General features: G+C 28.4%; 1 protein-coding gene across 1 annotated transcript in view; it reads right to left on the bottom strand.

The window, feature by feature from the left end:
• Nucleotides 1-430: 430 nt before the first annotated feature.
• Nucleotides 431-15,975, bottom strand: part of LOC107166231 (lachesin-like) — a 249,005-nt gene continuing 233,460 nt past the window's right edge. Inside the window, exon 9 of the mRNA XM_089227405.1 lies at nt 431-1,526. Within this exon, the coding sequence (XP_089083531.1) occupies nt 1,396-1,526 (131 nt within the window). The 3' untranslated portion in view covers nt 431-1,395. The remainder of the gene's footprint in view (nt 1,527-15,975) is intronic.

Below are 15,975 nucleotides of genomic sequence, written 5' to 3'. Positions count from 1 at the left end.
GAAATACCATGGAGTGTAAACTTTTTTACTGAGTGAGACAGAAAATCGAAGAACGTCTGATAACTAATATGACCTATCCATTATGTATTATATATGTGATGTACATTTTCATATTATATCGTTCGTTGGTATTTTAATTATTTTGAGTTTTTTGTTTTATTAAAGATTATATTCAAATTATAACAAATAATTGCTATTAAAGAACTTAGAAACAAATTTTAAAAAAAAGATGCAGGAGTGTCTGAATAAAGTACTTAAACTTATTGTATAGATATTTAAATTTCAAAATTAATTACAATGGTATTTATTATTACCTAAATTTCCCATTATACCTATTTATTTATTTATTTATCCAAATTTTTGGGTTGACAGTTTTAAGCTATTTTTCTTAAATTTAGTCGGGTCTTCAAAAAAATGGTATTAAAAAAAATTATAAAAATAAATATAATGTATATTTTATTTTTTAATCATAAATAAATACATCATGGGTTTTATAGTCAGAACTTGTTATTTTGAATATACAATATTTATATAATTACATAATTTAATAACATAGTCGTCACTATCGCATTTAATGAAGTAACAACTAACAACCGAAACAATGTTGGGTAAAATTTCAAGTATTTGAAACATTCGTTTTATTAAACTTAATTTGCTAAATGTAACATGCATAAGTACAGTGTTCCAAAAGCTTGGAATAATAATGATTTCCATAATTTTGTTAATATTTACAATTTGTTAAATTAGAATATTTCAATAATATAGTCACGTTTTCACGAAACATAATGTACGAAAATTGACGCCGGCCAACGCCAGAATAGTTCAATAATGTGTAAATAAATAAATAATAATAATAATAATAATATGCGTTATAACAAAAAAAAAACAAATCGACGATTTTTTTTACAAAAGTTCATTGTGACCGGTGGGGTCAAATGTACCTGTTTTCGAAATAAAGGCTGATTCCATGGTAAGTACAACTAGCACAAGTACAACAATATGTCAATATATATACCGTAACGCTGTTTTTAAATAGTTAATGATAATAGTGATAACATTTGTTGATGAACGATTTGTGTTTACGGCTGTTGTCCGGGAAGTCGTCTGTCCTTGAAATATATACTAGGTACATTCAAAACAAAAAATAATCATAATTTTAACAACGGAAATAATAATAATAAAAAAAAATTAAGTCCCTATAATATGACGCGAAACAAAATGTTATATTGGCAAATATTATACAACGAGTACGATCACAGTAGACATCCAGTCTGTTGATGAGCGAATACCTAAATTGGAGAGTAGATATTCAATTATACAAAAAAAGTTATTTTAATCGATTTAAAAATATCTGATTTGTTAATTTAATCTTTCGATGACGACGTAACGAGATATTCAACCGATGGCTTTGGCCCAAATTGCGGTCAACGCGGCTACAGTAACTATGTGCATGTGCTTTGGACATGCTGACGATCTGGCCACTTTGTTCTTGGAGCTCTTTCCAATTGGTATATCACCTTGAAGCTCTGGAAAAAAAATCACGATATTTCAAACTATGCATTCGTATAAAAAATGTCCTTAAAACTAATAAAAAACAGCGATTGCTTAATAATTTGATTCTAATAACGCAGGAGGGGAGGTCGAACGATAATTTTCAATTTTACTTTTAACCGGGCACAGCGGCGGATTTAAATCTGACAAAACCAGCAAAGTATTATTTCTACTTATAGGTATGTCAAACTGGTGTCCAAAAACTAACCATCTCCTCTATTAATCTACATAACCTACCCCAAAGGGAAAGTGTTTACCTACATATACAAAAACGACTGATGGCCATAATATAGTTGCCGGACTTTAGTTAAATGAAAAAAAAATTCTACTTAAATATAGGTAGCAACGTCGTTTCTAATTTTTCAGTATGGTGATTACTGCGTTGGTAATTATTAAGGGGAGGAGTCTTAAGTCGTCGATACTTGTGCTGTGGTTAGTGAATGTCTACAGATATTATACTTTTACAGGATATCTAAAAGTTGTTATGTAGGTTATATTATACCCTGACCTTTAAAATGTGTAGATACAAATAATAATATATTATAATACATAAGGACAAAGTGGCAATTAAAACTACGTTTTGCGTGAATGTGCCACATTGTATTATTATAGGTTCAAATATATACAGAAACAGCTTGTAAATTCTCCACCCTCCCTTGGATGTACGATATGTCACACCCACGCAGACATCAAATCATCATCGACAGACTTCGAATTGGCCACACATTATACACTCATGAGAATTTAATAAACAAAAAGGAACAACGGATATGCACTTCATGTGGCCTTCTCACTGAATGCCTCCTCACAAAAGACGCCAGTCACAAACTGATGCTCTCCAACAATCTGTGTGAAATACTTGCACCAAACGAAGAGAGAACATCATCACTATTAGAATTCCTCAAAGAGACCAACCTTCTGCATAAAATATAATATAGCATTAGCAAAACTGCAAAACTTAGAATATCACACAAAATGTAAACTTATTTCTCTTAAAACTTATTGTATACATTTTTCACCTATTTACAATTTATTATTTTGTAAAACTTAGGTAAACTATAATAATATGTATTTTGAAACGTCAATAACCGCAGTAGTTGAGGCGTATTTGTTAAATAATAAAAAAAAAAAACAGCTTGATGGTTATAACTTATAATATATTATTTTAATATACGACGGATTCGATGAAGAAGATCTCTGCCATATCATCGACGACGACTCGTGCAGAAAGAAAAACGAACGTCAATCGCGTTCAAGAATCTTCCTATGTCTAAAACCGTTTTACCTTATCTTCGGTATATCTCGAAACGTGACGGCCCGGACTATACTTTGCTATGTAATATGTAAATGTGAAATCGTTCGAGTATGGAATGTAATTCATATTTATATTCTTTTTACCGTTGCAATGCCTTAAACGCCCTATATATAATAATAATATATATATACAGGGTGATTCACCAAGTACGCTTAACCCATTTTTGTGAATAATGTGGTTACTCGATATCAGATTTTGGAACTTTTAAATAGGTATACTTTAAAACTATATTTTTAAATTCTTGAAAATTCTTGATTTTTTTGTAGGTTTTACTAAAGGAGTGTCCCGTGGAGATACTAACATCCCTTATTATCATGAGAACATCCATTTTCAACTGTTAAATTATAAATTAATCTGAAAATTTTGACGTATCAAAATCATAATTCGTATTGTCTAAGGAAAAAAATCCATAGTTATAACTTATAAGTTTGTGAGGTATGGCAATTTAATAATTTTAGCCATAAACATTTATCTATCTTAATATATAAAAAGACCCAAGTAAAATAAATATTAGATGAAATTTCACGTCTATTTTATATATTTTGAAGAACCATTTTTAAGGACTATTATGTTTAGTACAAACATTTTAATAACCTAAAAATAATTACTAAGGTATTTGAAGTGTTTTAATTTATTTGATACATTTACACTTTCAACAAAACAATTATCTACTAAATAATTTGCAGTTGAAATGGGGAGCTCTCATTTGAAAAACAAAAATTTATATTTCCACAAGATACTTCTTATAAGTAGTAGGTACAAGAAAAAAAAAGAATAAAAATATTGAAAATATGATCTTTAAGTATGACGTATGTTATTTAAAAATTCCTAAACATCAGAATATGAATAAATTCATTATCAAAGGAAAAAATTCGGATGAGTATGCTTGTGGTGAATTTCCCTGTATATGATAATAATATAAAGCTAAGATATAGATAGTAATAATAATATGACGATTTAGGTATATACGATCACGGAGGGGGTTATTTATTTTATCTTAAATCGGCGGTATCAGTCGTCACATCATAGCTGGTACAGTGGTACTTCATGGCTTTTGGTTTCTTCTTTTTCCTTTAACCTACGCAGCTGATTTAAATCTTCTTTTGTAACAATATTTCATTTGCATAGTAATAAAAGGAAAACCCGCACTTATTTTTGATTTTGCTGCAGCACAGTCGTGGTAATAAACAATAGTTCTACAGTTGCTCTTGTCGTTGTCGATCTCAATGATCTCATAATATATCTAATACAATATTTGAAACTAACGATGTACCAGCCATGTGGCTTATAATATTGTAAAAATAATGTAATACCTACTCGTTAAAATACCATAATTTCATATGGGAAAGCGTCTAAGCCCTTCAAGATGTATTATATATTATCTATTATTTGCTTTTCAATCAAAGAAGTTAGGTGTCTCATCCTATATCATCACTCGGGAGCTTAATAATAATAATAAAAAAAAATAGAATAAATAAATATTCATAAATATTAATAAATACTTAATAATTTATTCAGTCATACAAGGTTTTTCAAAAATTTCTATGACAAAATTGATGATGCTCACGCGATTTCTGAGATTTTTGTCAAATAAAATTTGAGAGACTTCGGGATAGTCGTATAGCTGGCAGCTAGCATGTCAAACGTTAATTATCAACTATTATAAAAATATTAAAATATAGAATACCATGTGGACTATCTAAAAAAACTTATTGAAAAAAATCGATAAAATGAATATTATATTTATTTTCACTTAATGACTTAATTTTTCAATAAATCTTGGCTGCGGGCTTATAAAACGAGTCGAGGGTCGCGTGTTTAACATGCCTGACGAATAATGTTAGAAGTTGTGCGAGATTAAATATTAAATTTTTGGAACAGTATAATAATATTTATTGTTACCAATAATTAATGTAAGTTAATAACAGTCATGGCACAATATGATTTTAAAGGAACTAGTTTACTTAAAATAAAAAGCCATGTTGTCAATTCAGTTGCTCTCTTGAATATTCAATTTGAAACAATTTGTTGACATATTCAATTTGACGACCATTCGAATAATAAAATTATTAGTTCAGAAGTTCAGAAGATTAAATATAAATAAATATAAACTCGGATAAACACATTATTTAAACAGAAACTTATTTTTGGTGTGTTTTAGAATTTCAAGTGTTGTCGGAGGGGTTCGGAGGTGGGGAGGGTTGGACCAGTACAGTTTCATAAGTCAGAAAACGGTCCACACCCATAGGGTCTTCTGGTAACTAAGAACAATTAAACTAACATATTTGAATAACATACCTACTGCTAAGGTAATTATTTGGCAATACTTACTATTATTAATATTAATTAAAATATTAAAATAATAAATCGATTTCCACTCTACATTATTATCTAATATTACATTCATCGACTCATCATGGGCGCGTATAGATCTTTTTCATAGGTCATGCACGGGGTGAATGTAAGTTCCTACACGAAACCTAACAGGTAAACAAAATACATATGTTAGTTCCTACACGATTGAATAAGGTACAAATGTAAGTTCCTACACAGTAAAAAACAGGTACATGTGTAAGTTTTTACACGGTAAAATAGGTACACGTGTAAGTTCCCACACTACGTATATTATAAGTGTTCAATCTAATATCAGTTATATCATATTATAATAATGTCATAAATTTTAACCCTTTATTCTATATAATATATAATTCTTTAAAAAATAATAATATAGTAATGACTAATAATATAATAATAATTCATAATTGTAAAAAAAAAAAAAATAATAAGAAATGCATTCTATATAATATTTAATAGTTTTTAAAAATAATAATAACAACTATTATTACTATTATTATTTTTTTTTTATCGATCTTGAAATTTACACAAATACATTTCCGCTTCAACAATACGGGCCACTAGCGTTACATTTTTAGTAAGATACAATTATATAATAATGAATATGATATAATAACTATTATTATCCAATTTACAATGTACATTATTCTGTGGGGTTTTTTGTACAATTTTTATCAGTAATGAAAAATCGTAAATATTTCGTATGTCGAAAAATCGAACTTATAAGTCACTTTATCAGCTTTATCTATAAACTATCGTTATAATCTATCTTTATAGATCCTTTTCTTTTGTATATGCACCATGTATAGAGATTGAAACGAGTGCGATTACATTATTTCATCACTTACTCCACATTATTATGTTCTTACAATTATAATTTATTATTATATAGAATGCATTACTTATATTTTATATAGAATAAAGGGTTAAAATGTATGATAGTATTTTATAGACGTAAATTGATAACTTATAATATACGTAGTGTAGGAACTTACCCGTCTTCCGTCGTGTAGGAACTATCATAGGTACTTTTTTTTTGTGTAGGAACTTATACATCACATATGTAGGAAATAACGTATGTAATTGTCTACTTGATACTCTTCTGTAGGAACTTACGATTTCCTCATGCACAAGCTTAATATTATATTATAAATTTGAAACCAGGTGGGAATAAGCAGTTTGATCACAAAATTTAAAAAAAATAATCATTAACTTTGTTGTGAGTACAAAAAATAATAAATTAATAACTAATCAAAAATATTTACGATGGACGAAAATTAGTAATATTTAAAAACAATAATTGTAATATCATAAGCTGACATCACATCTCGTCAAATTTCGAAGATCATGCATGTCCGCGGCAGGCAGACCTGTAGACAGGCCCATAATAATATACTAATACACGACGTATTGTTCTTCGAGTTTGAAAACGTCAATATTTGAGATTTTAAAGGCCATTCATCGGGAATGGCGAGAAACTACTGCTCAACAACTGACGACTGTGCTGTTATTATAGTGATTAAATTCGTTACTCATATAATACTCCACGGGTATTGAGTTGGCGATGATGATAATATTATTGCTATTATTAATAATAATAATAACAATCATCCGGAAGGGAAATTTATCTAACAAGTTGCAGTGGAGTAAGCATTCAGCGGGTTTAGTGTGCTTATTGTGTGTGTGGCAAGTTTTACGGTAGCATTTTCTCTCGTTCTTGTCGTTCTTTTCTCTTTTCAAAATGAGGTATCGTGAAACAAATGGCGTTGGAATATAAAAACAGAAAAACCTCGGAATAACAACCCTTTTTAGAGGGTTACTGCTCGTTTATAACTCAGGACGTGGCCGGTCCCCGTACATATATGCACGCAATAATATTATGTGATGTTGCACAGCGACAGAATACACCATTGCGATTTTTATGAAGTACCGCAGAGTTATTTCACGCCCTCTTCTTTAGTGAGTATATTTTTCTCGAGGCCATAAACTGATTTCATTTAGTCGTAATTCGCTCTGTCGAGAATCTAACGCAGTAAAATATCACTTTTATTTATCTTTGTACCTACGTTTTGAATAGGTATATTCAATTGTGTTCTATATCATACAAATTGGCATTCCTATTTGCTTACCTACCACCTATCTAATCTAACCCAACCTGTATGCATGGCTACATAAACGCATAATAATACTAAGTCGTATAAGGTTTTTTAGTGATTGTTAAAAAAAATTGTTAAACAAGCTGCACATTAGTAAAATATCAGACCATGTCTGGCGCGAAGAGACCATGAAATGCTTCTAGGTATGAGTGTATGACCGCCAATTTTGCGGGGATCCTCTAGTTAGGTACGTAATTATATGTTAGTACAATTAGTGTACGAAACATACATCAGAAACATTATTCTTTCTCATATAATGTTGTCACAATTTGACTTCTCTGAATCCGGGAATAAAAATCCCCAAATCAACTATTTAAAAAATTATTTAATAAATTAGAATATAATATAATATAATTTTTTATTGGGGGTTGAGGCTTCAACAACAAGGGCCATTAGCATGTGGAACTGTCGGGGAGGGAACTGTTGGTTTTGGTATTCGCGGATGTTTTGATAGAATTTCGAATTGGCACCCGTAGGTTTCTGCCATGCCGGTGGGAGGGGGGGGGGTGAGGTCTCTCTTTCCAGACAACATGAACTACCCGGAAAGCGCTGCCACCCAGCACCCAGCACATATCTTATCGATATAATAATTATTATGGGGGGTACAGCTGTCGTGAAAATACAATCTATTTAACGATTCATCTTAGATTTACCTGATAATGTAATTATAATTTAAATAGCCAATAATAAAAAAAAATGGTTCTGGAGGTGGTTTCGCACATGCCCTCAGTGACCCTGATAACAGTTCTGCTATTAACGACGGTGTTATTTGCACTAGAACGTTGTGCCCGTTGTGCATAGTTAAAAACGAATTTTTAACGAACTATACTTATAAATGATACCTATATATCCATAATAATGATAAAATAAACATTTATACTGAGACGGCATTTAAATTTAAATTTAACTCGACAAATTACGACATTAAATCAACATTTATTATTTCGGTTGGTTTGAACCAAACACTATTTTTGTCTTTTGAATTATTAATGGTATTGTATCAACCAATTATTATGTTTGTTGATTATTACTGTAATCATTTTTGTTAGTATTACAATAATTTTTCTTTTCGAAGAAAGGAAATTCCCTCAGGAATATACAAACAGTTATTCTTACCTAAAAATTACACCGGTCCATTGTTATAATTCAAAGGGGTATTGATATCAATAAAACGGAGCAACTGAAAACACACCAGTAGAATTTTAATGAATTTTCTACGCAACACGTTTACAACTAACTTATATTTTATGCTCGGTTCCTAAAGACGTTTCGAGTTTATTTGTGTACGTATTAATTGAAACTACTGTTTATAAAATTAGTTTGGAAAATGCCAAGGGGTACCCCGGTAAAATAAATTCCTGGAAAAATGTATTAAAAACACAGTTCAGCTATATTGTGTTGAATAAAATTTTTGAATCGACACGATGGTGCCAAATACCGGTACAGACGACTTCCTACAGGTGGAATTGATTCGAAAACGATTTCATATTATGTTAAACAGTTTTTGACTAGTATTATGTAATATCATTAAAGTCGTACCGGATCGTAATTCGATTGTATGCCGTTAGCGTTTTAATGAATCATTATGTTTTCGTGTCGTGATGCGTGCTGAGTGCTGACACTTGTTAAACTGTAACGGTCATGATACTACTTTAATAGTTTATTTATGAGGTATAGCATACTGTTGTAGCTTATTTTGTAAACAGTATAGAGCATACTGTTATAATATGAAAGTACCGTGTCATGACGGCAGTAATATAGTGTCGTCTGGTATTTAATTAGTGTATTTAAATTATAAAAGTGTAATTAATAATTATTTTATTTTAATGTTTTGTATCTACGTTGCGTATTATACTAGAAATAATTGAATTTCAGTCGATTACTATTTTGATAACATAAATTTTTTTCTTTTTAAATCTAAGATTTGAAAATTTTTAATAATCTATAATATATCCTAGACAGACAGGCCCGTCGTTAGGGTACAAGCAAGCTATGCGTTACTTTAGGGCGGCATCACATTTAAAAAAATTGAGGCGGCAAATTGTAATATTAAATTTCCAAAAAAGACAGAAATTTAACTATTATTTTTTTTCGCTTTAGGGCGGAAAATGTCTTACGACGGGCCTGCAGACAGATAAGCCGTTTCCGCTCAGAATCGTTTTCGTATACAATGATATAATATCATTGGATTCAAATTTAATTCCATCCATTACAGTAACCCAATTGTAATCTACTGTACAGCAGAGCGACATCCACTTTCCCGCTTTTTTTCTATAAATATCGATAAAAATGTATTTGTTGGGTAAAAAAGCTTGAAAATTAAATACAAGGCTTCATTGTAACAATAGCCGTTGAAAAATATTAAAAATACGTACATAGGCATGATTTTTTTAAAAGCATCTAATGTTCAAATTTTGACTAAATACGTAAAAATTACGTCAAAGTTCAAATTATCTTAGATAGAAATTCATAAAAAATTTTCTTTTTAAATCTAAGGTTTGAAAATTTAAATCAAGATTCGTTATATATTGTTTGTCTACCTATATATATAAAAAAAAATTGTCCACTGGAAAGTCAAATTAATTTAAACAGTTCTGAGCCAAGATTCACTAGCACTCCAAATTTTTCAAATACATTACAATTATAGTGAGTCATATAATATAATGCCATTACCAATGACCAGATTTATTTGTTTTTACATAATATTGTTACTGGGTCTATGCAGTTTTATGAGAGTAATGTGGACGATTCGTTCAATTCTGATACATATAAACAGGGTGATTCTTTTATCAAACAATACTTATTATTTAAAAAAGTATTGTCTTTTTTCAAAATATATTTTTACATAGTTTCAAGTTGTTAAAAAACCATCGTTTTTATTAAAAAATTATATTTTTAAATATTTTTTTATCGTTATAATTTTTTTAATTTTTTACTTCTTTGAATGATAACATAAAATTTTAATTTCATATTCCAAAGCAGAATATTTTTCTAAGTATTTTGATTCATAAAAATCGAATTTAGGACTAGTAGTTTATGAGTTAAAAGTATTTAAAGTTTAGACAAGCGGAGTAGTGGACAAACATTTTGCGGGGTAACCCCGTACCACTCCACTTTCCCAATCAAAACTTTAAATACTTATAACTCATAAACTACTAGCCCTAAATTCGATTTTTATGAATCAAAATAATTAGAAAAATATTCTGCTTTGGAACATGAAATTAAAACTCTATGTTGTTATTCAAAAAAGTAGAAAACTTAAAAAATTATAAAGATAAAAAATATTAATTAATATAATTTTTTTAATAAAAAAGTTGATTTTTTAACAACTTGAAACCATGTAAAAAAAATATTTTGAAAAAAGTAAATACTTTTTAAAATAATGAGTGTTGTTTGATAAAAGAATCACCCTGTATATATAAATACAGGGGATGATTATCCGGAAAATTTAGGAGATGATAATCCGAAAATATAGGGGACGATAATCCAGAAAATATAGGGGATCAACCGGAAATATTTAGAGAAACATTATCCGGATGATTTAGGGGATTATCCGGAAAATAAAAGGGATGATTATCCGAAAAATATAAGGGATGATTATTCGGAAAACTAGGGATTGTTATCTGGAAAATTTAGAGGATGATTTTCCGGATGATATAGATTATAGGGGATCCTTATCCGGAAGATATAGGGGACGATTTTCCAAATTGTATAAGGGGTGATTATCCGGATGATATAGGGGATGATTATCGGTAAAATTTAGGGGATGATTTCCCCGGATGATATAGGGGATGATTATGGGATGATCGTCCAGAAAACTTTGGTGAAGATTATTCGGAAGATATAAGGGTTGATTATTTCGAAAAATTAAAAAAAAATACTACTATAGAATTATTATTTAAATGTCACATTGATATCGAAATTTAAAAATTCAGTACTCAAAAAAATAAAGTTAAATTTATATTTAAAAAAAAAAATTGAAAAGGATAATTATTAAAATAATTTTAGGTTCTTAACGGAGTTATTTGAATTTACAATTATGTGTTTTTTTTAAATGTATTTTGCTCTGTATATAAAACTTGAAAAATATTTTGAATTATGTTGAGCTATTTAAAGGCTTAGGTTAGGTTAGGTTCTATTATGAAATTGAAAATAGTTTTAAAAATATTGTTAAGTCCACAATAATTTTTTTATGAGAGTTATTTTGACAAAATTCGTTAAGTACAGTGTACTATTCTTTTTGTTGTATAATTTTATTCGTTTCGGAAATTAAAATTAAATTGTTATGAGCATTCGTAATTTAAATTTTTAAAACATTGTGTGGTCATTCAAATACAAACCAATGACACACTAAATATTGATAAAAGAAAATTTCTGCAGTCTGTTATTTACAGTGGTTTGGAGGGGGAAAGTTTCTAAGAAAACGTTTCTCCAGTCCCGTACACGGAAAACCGATTTTCCAGGGCATGCGGACATCAAAAAGAAGTCTGAGTTTGGTCAAACAGATACAAACAAATGACGTACTAAATGTTGGCAAAAGAAAATTTGTGAAAAGTCAATAATTAACGGGGTAGGGGGCTATGGAAACGTTTCCGTTGGTTTGACTTTTAACATGAAGGTTTTAATATTTTATTATTCTTTGACTTAATAAAATAAAAATAATTTAAATGTACACTAGTTAATGGTTTTGAGATAATATGTGATATCCTCAAAAAATTATTTTCGATAATTTTTAAATTGGGTGATTTTACACCGAGATTATTCAAAACTATAGAAAAATAACTTACTGTGAAGATGAAATGAATGGAAGAATTAGATAGTTAATAGAGAGAGAAAACAAACAGTGCGCTGACATCAGGAAATTATCTTAAAGTATCCAAAAATTGTTGGCTTATGGAAGATCTAAGTTCGACTTTTAAAATTTTAAGTACTTATTGAAAAATACATCTTCATATACTTAACTTGTGCCAATTAAAGTATAATATAAGAACGTATCTAATTGAATGTATACGAAATGTGTTAAATAGGCCAGAACTTAAATTATTATCATCCTCAATGTTTACAAATCAAATAGATTGGAATCACCAAGTGACTAATGAGTGATTGATGAAGTATAAATTTTCTCTATATGCTCTCAATATTAAAAAATATTCAAGGGACCCCGTCAATTTCTCGGTATCCGTTTAGACTATACCGACACTGACAGTATGGTTATAACTAGAGTTAGGATGTTGATGACTTTTGAATTTTTTTTCTTTGATTCTATACATTGCTATCCTAGCTAAAAATTTGTTTCATTCTCACTTGATGCAGAATTTCTAATTTTATTTTGCATTTTTAATTTTTTTACGTCATTTTTCTACATTTTTAAGTCATTGTTTTATATTTTAGGTCATTTTTTGTAGTTTTTATACAATGTTGGGTATTTTTCTCAAATTTTAAATTAGAGCAAGTGTTAAACCCAACTTAACCTAACCTGGAAATAATTTTAATTTATTTAAAATTTTAAAATCTAACTTTGGATTTGGATTTAATGTTTGTGACTTTGGATGTTATATATTGTTAATATAATATTGATAAAACAAGTGCTCTTTCAAACATATGCCGATCATACACGCTTATCAAACATTACGTTTATCTAGTATTATATTTATAAATTGTATGAAAAAAATACGATAAACAAGAGTTTTTAGGGTATTTTTGCATTTTTTTTAGGTCATCAACATCCTAACTCTAGTTATAACAACTATAATACCGGCATAATTAATATTGTGTTATGATCTAGTATTATTTACATATAGGGTGAATAGTTAATTTATAGTGATTAAACAATTATTATTTGACCGCTAAAATGAACTTATCAATAACTAACAAATGTACGACTTAAATCACAATGATAATGTTGTAGTAGCTGTATATTACACGCAATTCTGAAATATTGTTTAGAATTAATGATATTTTTAAAAATATTTTAGCTTCACAAACACAATCCACCTTTTTAGGATTAATATTTTTCTTTTTTTTTTTACATATTTGTTTATATAAAATTATGAAACTTATAATAATGTATCAGATAAAGAGAATTGAAAAAAAAATACGATGTTAATACTAATTTTTAGTAATAAAAGATTATCAAAAGATTATCTTCAAAAATTAAATCGTTAATGATGCAGATATTTTCTCATTAAAAAACACAAAATTGTATGTCCTATCTATACTACAAGATATTTTTAGAATAAAGTCAAATGTATTAATATTTTTCATCGAGTGAAAGGCGTTAGTCATCTACTGTTAACGTGCTTAGGAGCTAGGTAGCTTCATATAATCATAAAAGTATAATAATAATTTAAAAATAATTTGCTTTCGATAAATACGAATTCGGAGTCAAATTAAATTAAAATAATTTAAGAGTCCATCATTAAGTTTGTTGACGTAATTATATAATTATATAATAGTCATCAATATTTAGATCTTAAATAATCATATTTAAATTTACAGATGCATTTATTTTTAGGTGCAGTGTAGAAACTTAAAGAAACGTAACGATATTTTTATTTTGGATGTGGGTTAAAAAACATTTCCGTGAGATTTTAATAATTTGTTAGGTTTTACTATCTATATATATTATATATAAAGAGACTTGTTCTGGGCGATTCATCAACGCCCAGACCAAAGCGCTGGGTCTAGTTTATATATATAAAGAGACTTGTCCTGGGTGATTCATCAACGCTCAGACCAAACCACTGGGTCTAGAGACTTGAAATTTTGTACATAGGTTCCTTAAGCAATGTAGAGGCGCACTAAGAAAGGATTTTTCAAAATTCGTATTTTAAAGGGTTGCTCAAACGGGGATTTTGAGATTTACAATGAAAATTTGTTTATAAATGGTTGCTATAACAACCTGATTTATGTGTTGACACATTTATCAGTTTATTATTAGAGCTAATTATTATTATTATTAAACGTATTAAAATAACAAGGGGTTTTACTTATTATTTTAGAATATTAATGCGTCTTCGTATACGCACCCCCGTTTATGTATGGTTCTTTAAGTGTATTATTTTAGATTCTGAACGAAGTGATGAATGTATTGATTTTACAATGATGTGTGTTTTATTTTATTATTTTTTTTTTGTGTCTGTGTACAGCATAACTAGTCGAAATAATGGTTCAATTTCAAACTTTGGGGGTGGTTTCCGATGTAAAATTGAAGATCCTTGGTGCATTATAGAGGTCAAAAGTAAACATTTTTCAACAGTTTTCAAAAAAATCGAGAAAAACAAAAAAAAAGTGACAGAAAAACGGGAAGTTTTACGCAAAATCAGTATTCAATTTAAAATCAATTATCTATATACAGTTTAATTTTCAAAAATTATTGACTTTTTTGAGTTATTTATAGACTACTGAAATTTTCAATTTTTTTGAGAATTTTTTTTGAAGTGTCGGTAAAAAAATGTTGGACAACGAAAAAAACTTGAAAATTTAATACAAGGTTCCTTATGAGTTGTTCTTATTGTAGCTAAAAAAAAATTAAAAATCGTAAGTCACAATTTTTTTTAATAAGCGTTTATAGTTCAAAATTTTACGAAATCTGTCGAAAATGCGAAAATTTGCAAGTAATTTTGAAGTTGAAAAATCATAAAATTTTTTGCGTTTATAACTAAGGATTAAAAATACAACACTAAGTTTTCCTTCAAGTAGCTATAGAGAAAACTCATACCATCATTATAGGAAAAATTTTAAGTGCGTTTGAATTTTAAATTTTTACGAAGTAGCGTAACGATAACGATTTATCCTGAAACGATTTTAAATATTTGTTATTAAATTTTTTCGCCCAATCAAAATACTTGAAAATTTAATACAAAGTTCCTCATAAGTTATTCTTATAGTGATTAAAAAATTATAAGTATACATAGGCACAGATTTTTTTATTAGCATTTGAAGTTCAAATATTGACAAAAATTTGTCAAAACCATGAATATTTTTTTTTGTGTTTGTCATTACGTCTTGGGGCAGTAAAAATGCTTCGACTTTTAACTTCAGTACCTTGTTAAATCAGAAAGTGAATCTAGATGATACTTTGGGGGATCAAAAGTAAAAAATTCTTAATATTTTTCTAAATAATCGGGATAAAAAAAATTAAAAAATTAACGGAAAAACAGGAAATTTTACGTACAATCAGTTTTCGACAAAATCGATTTTGACTTTAAAACGAGACCATTGTTACATGAAATTTTCACCGAATGTTAATAAAATTACTATTAACATATTATTACAATAGCAGTTGAAAAATAAAATAAATTCATAGTTATAATTTTTTTTTATAAGCATTCAAAGTTTAAATTTTTACAAAATACGTAAAAATCACAAGAATTCACAAATTATTTTACGCTAGAAATTAATAAAAAATTTTGTTTTTTAAACTAAGATTTAAAAATTTAATATAAGATTCCTTACAAGTTTTTCAATCTTTATCACAAAAAAATGCCCACTGGAAATGCAAATTAAATTTTTATAAGCATTTGAATTTCAAATATTGACAAAAATTCGTTGAACCATGAATATTTGCGAATTATTTTGTAGTTCAAAATTCATAAT

The sequence above is a fragment of the Diuraphis noxia genome, unplaced genomic scaffold (assembly GCF_037042655.1).
Source record: "Diuraphis noxia isolate RWA-SAM2 unplaced genomic scaffold, SU_Dnox_SAM2 contig0004, whole genome shotgun sequence".
NCBI classification, from domain to species: domain Eukaryota; kingdom Metazoa; phylum Arthropoda; class Insecta; order Hemiptera; family Aphididae; genus Diuraphis; species Diuraphis noxia.
Note: the sequence above shows the minus strand (reverse complement) of the source record. Positions and strands in the feature narration are given on the sequence as shown.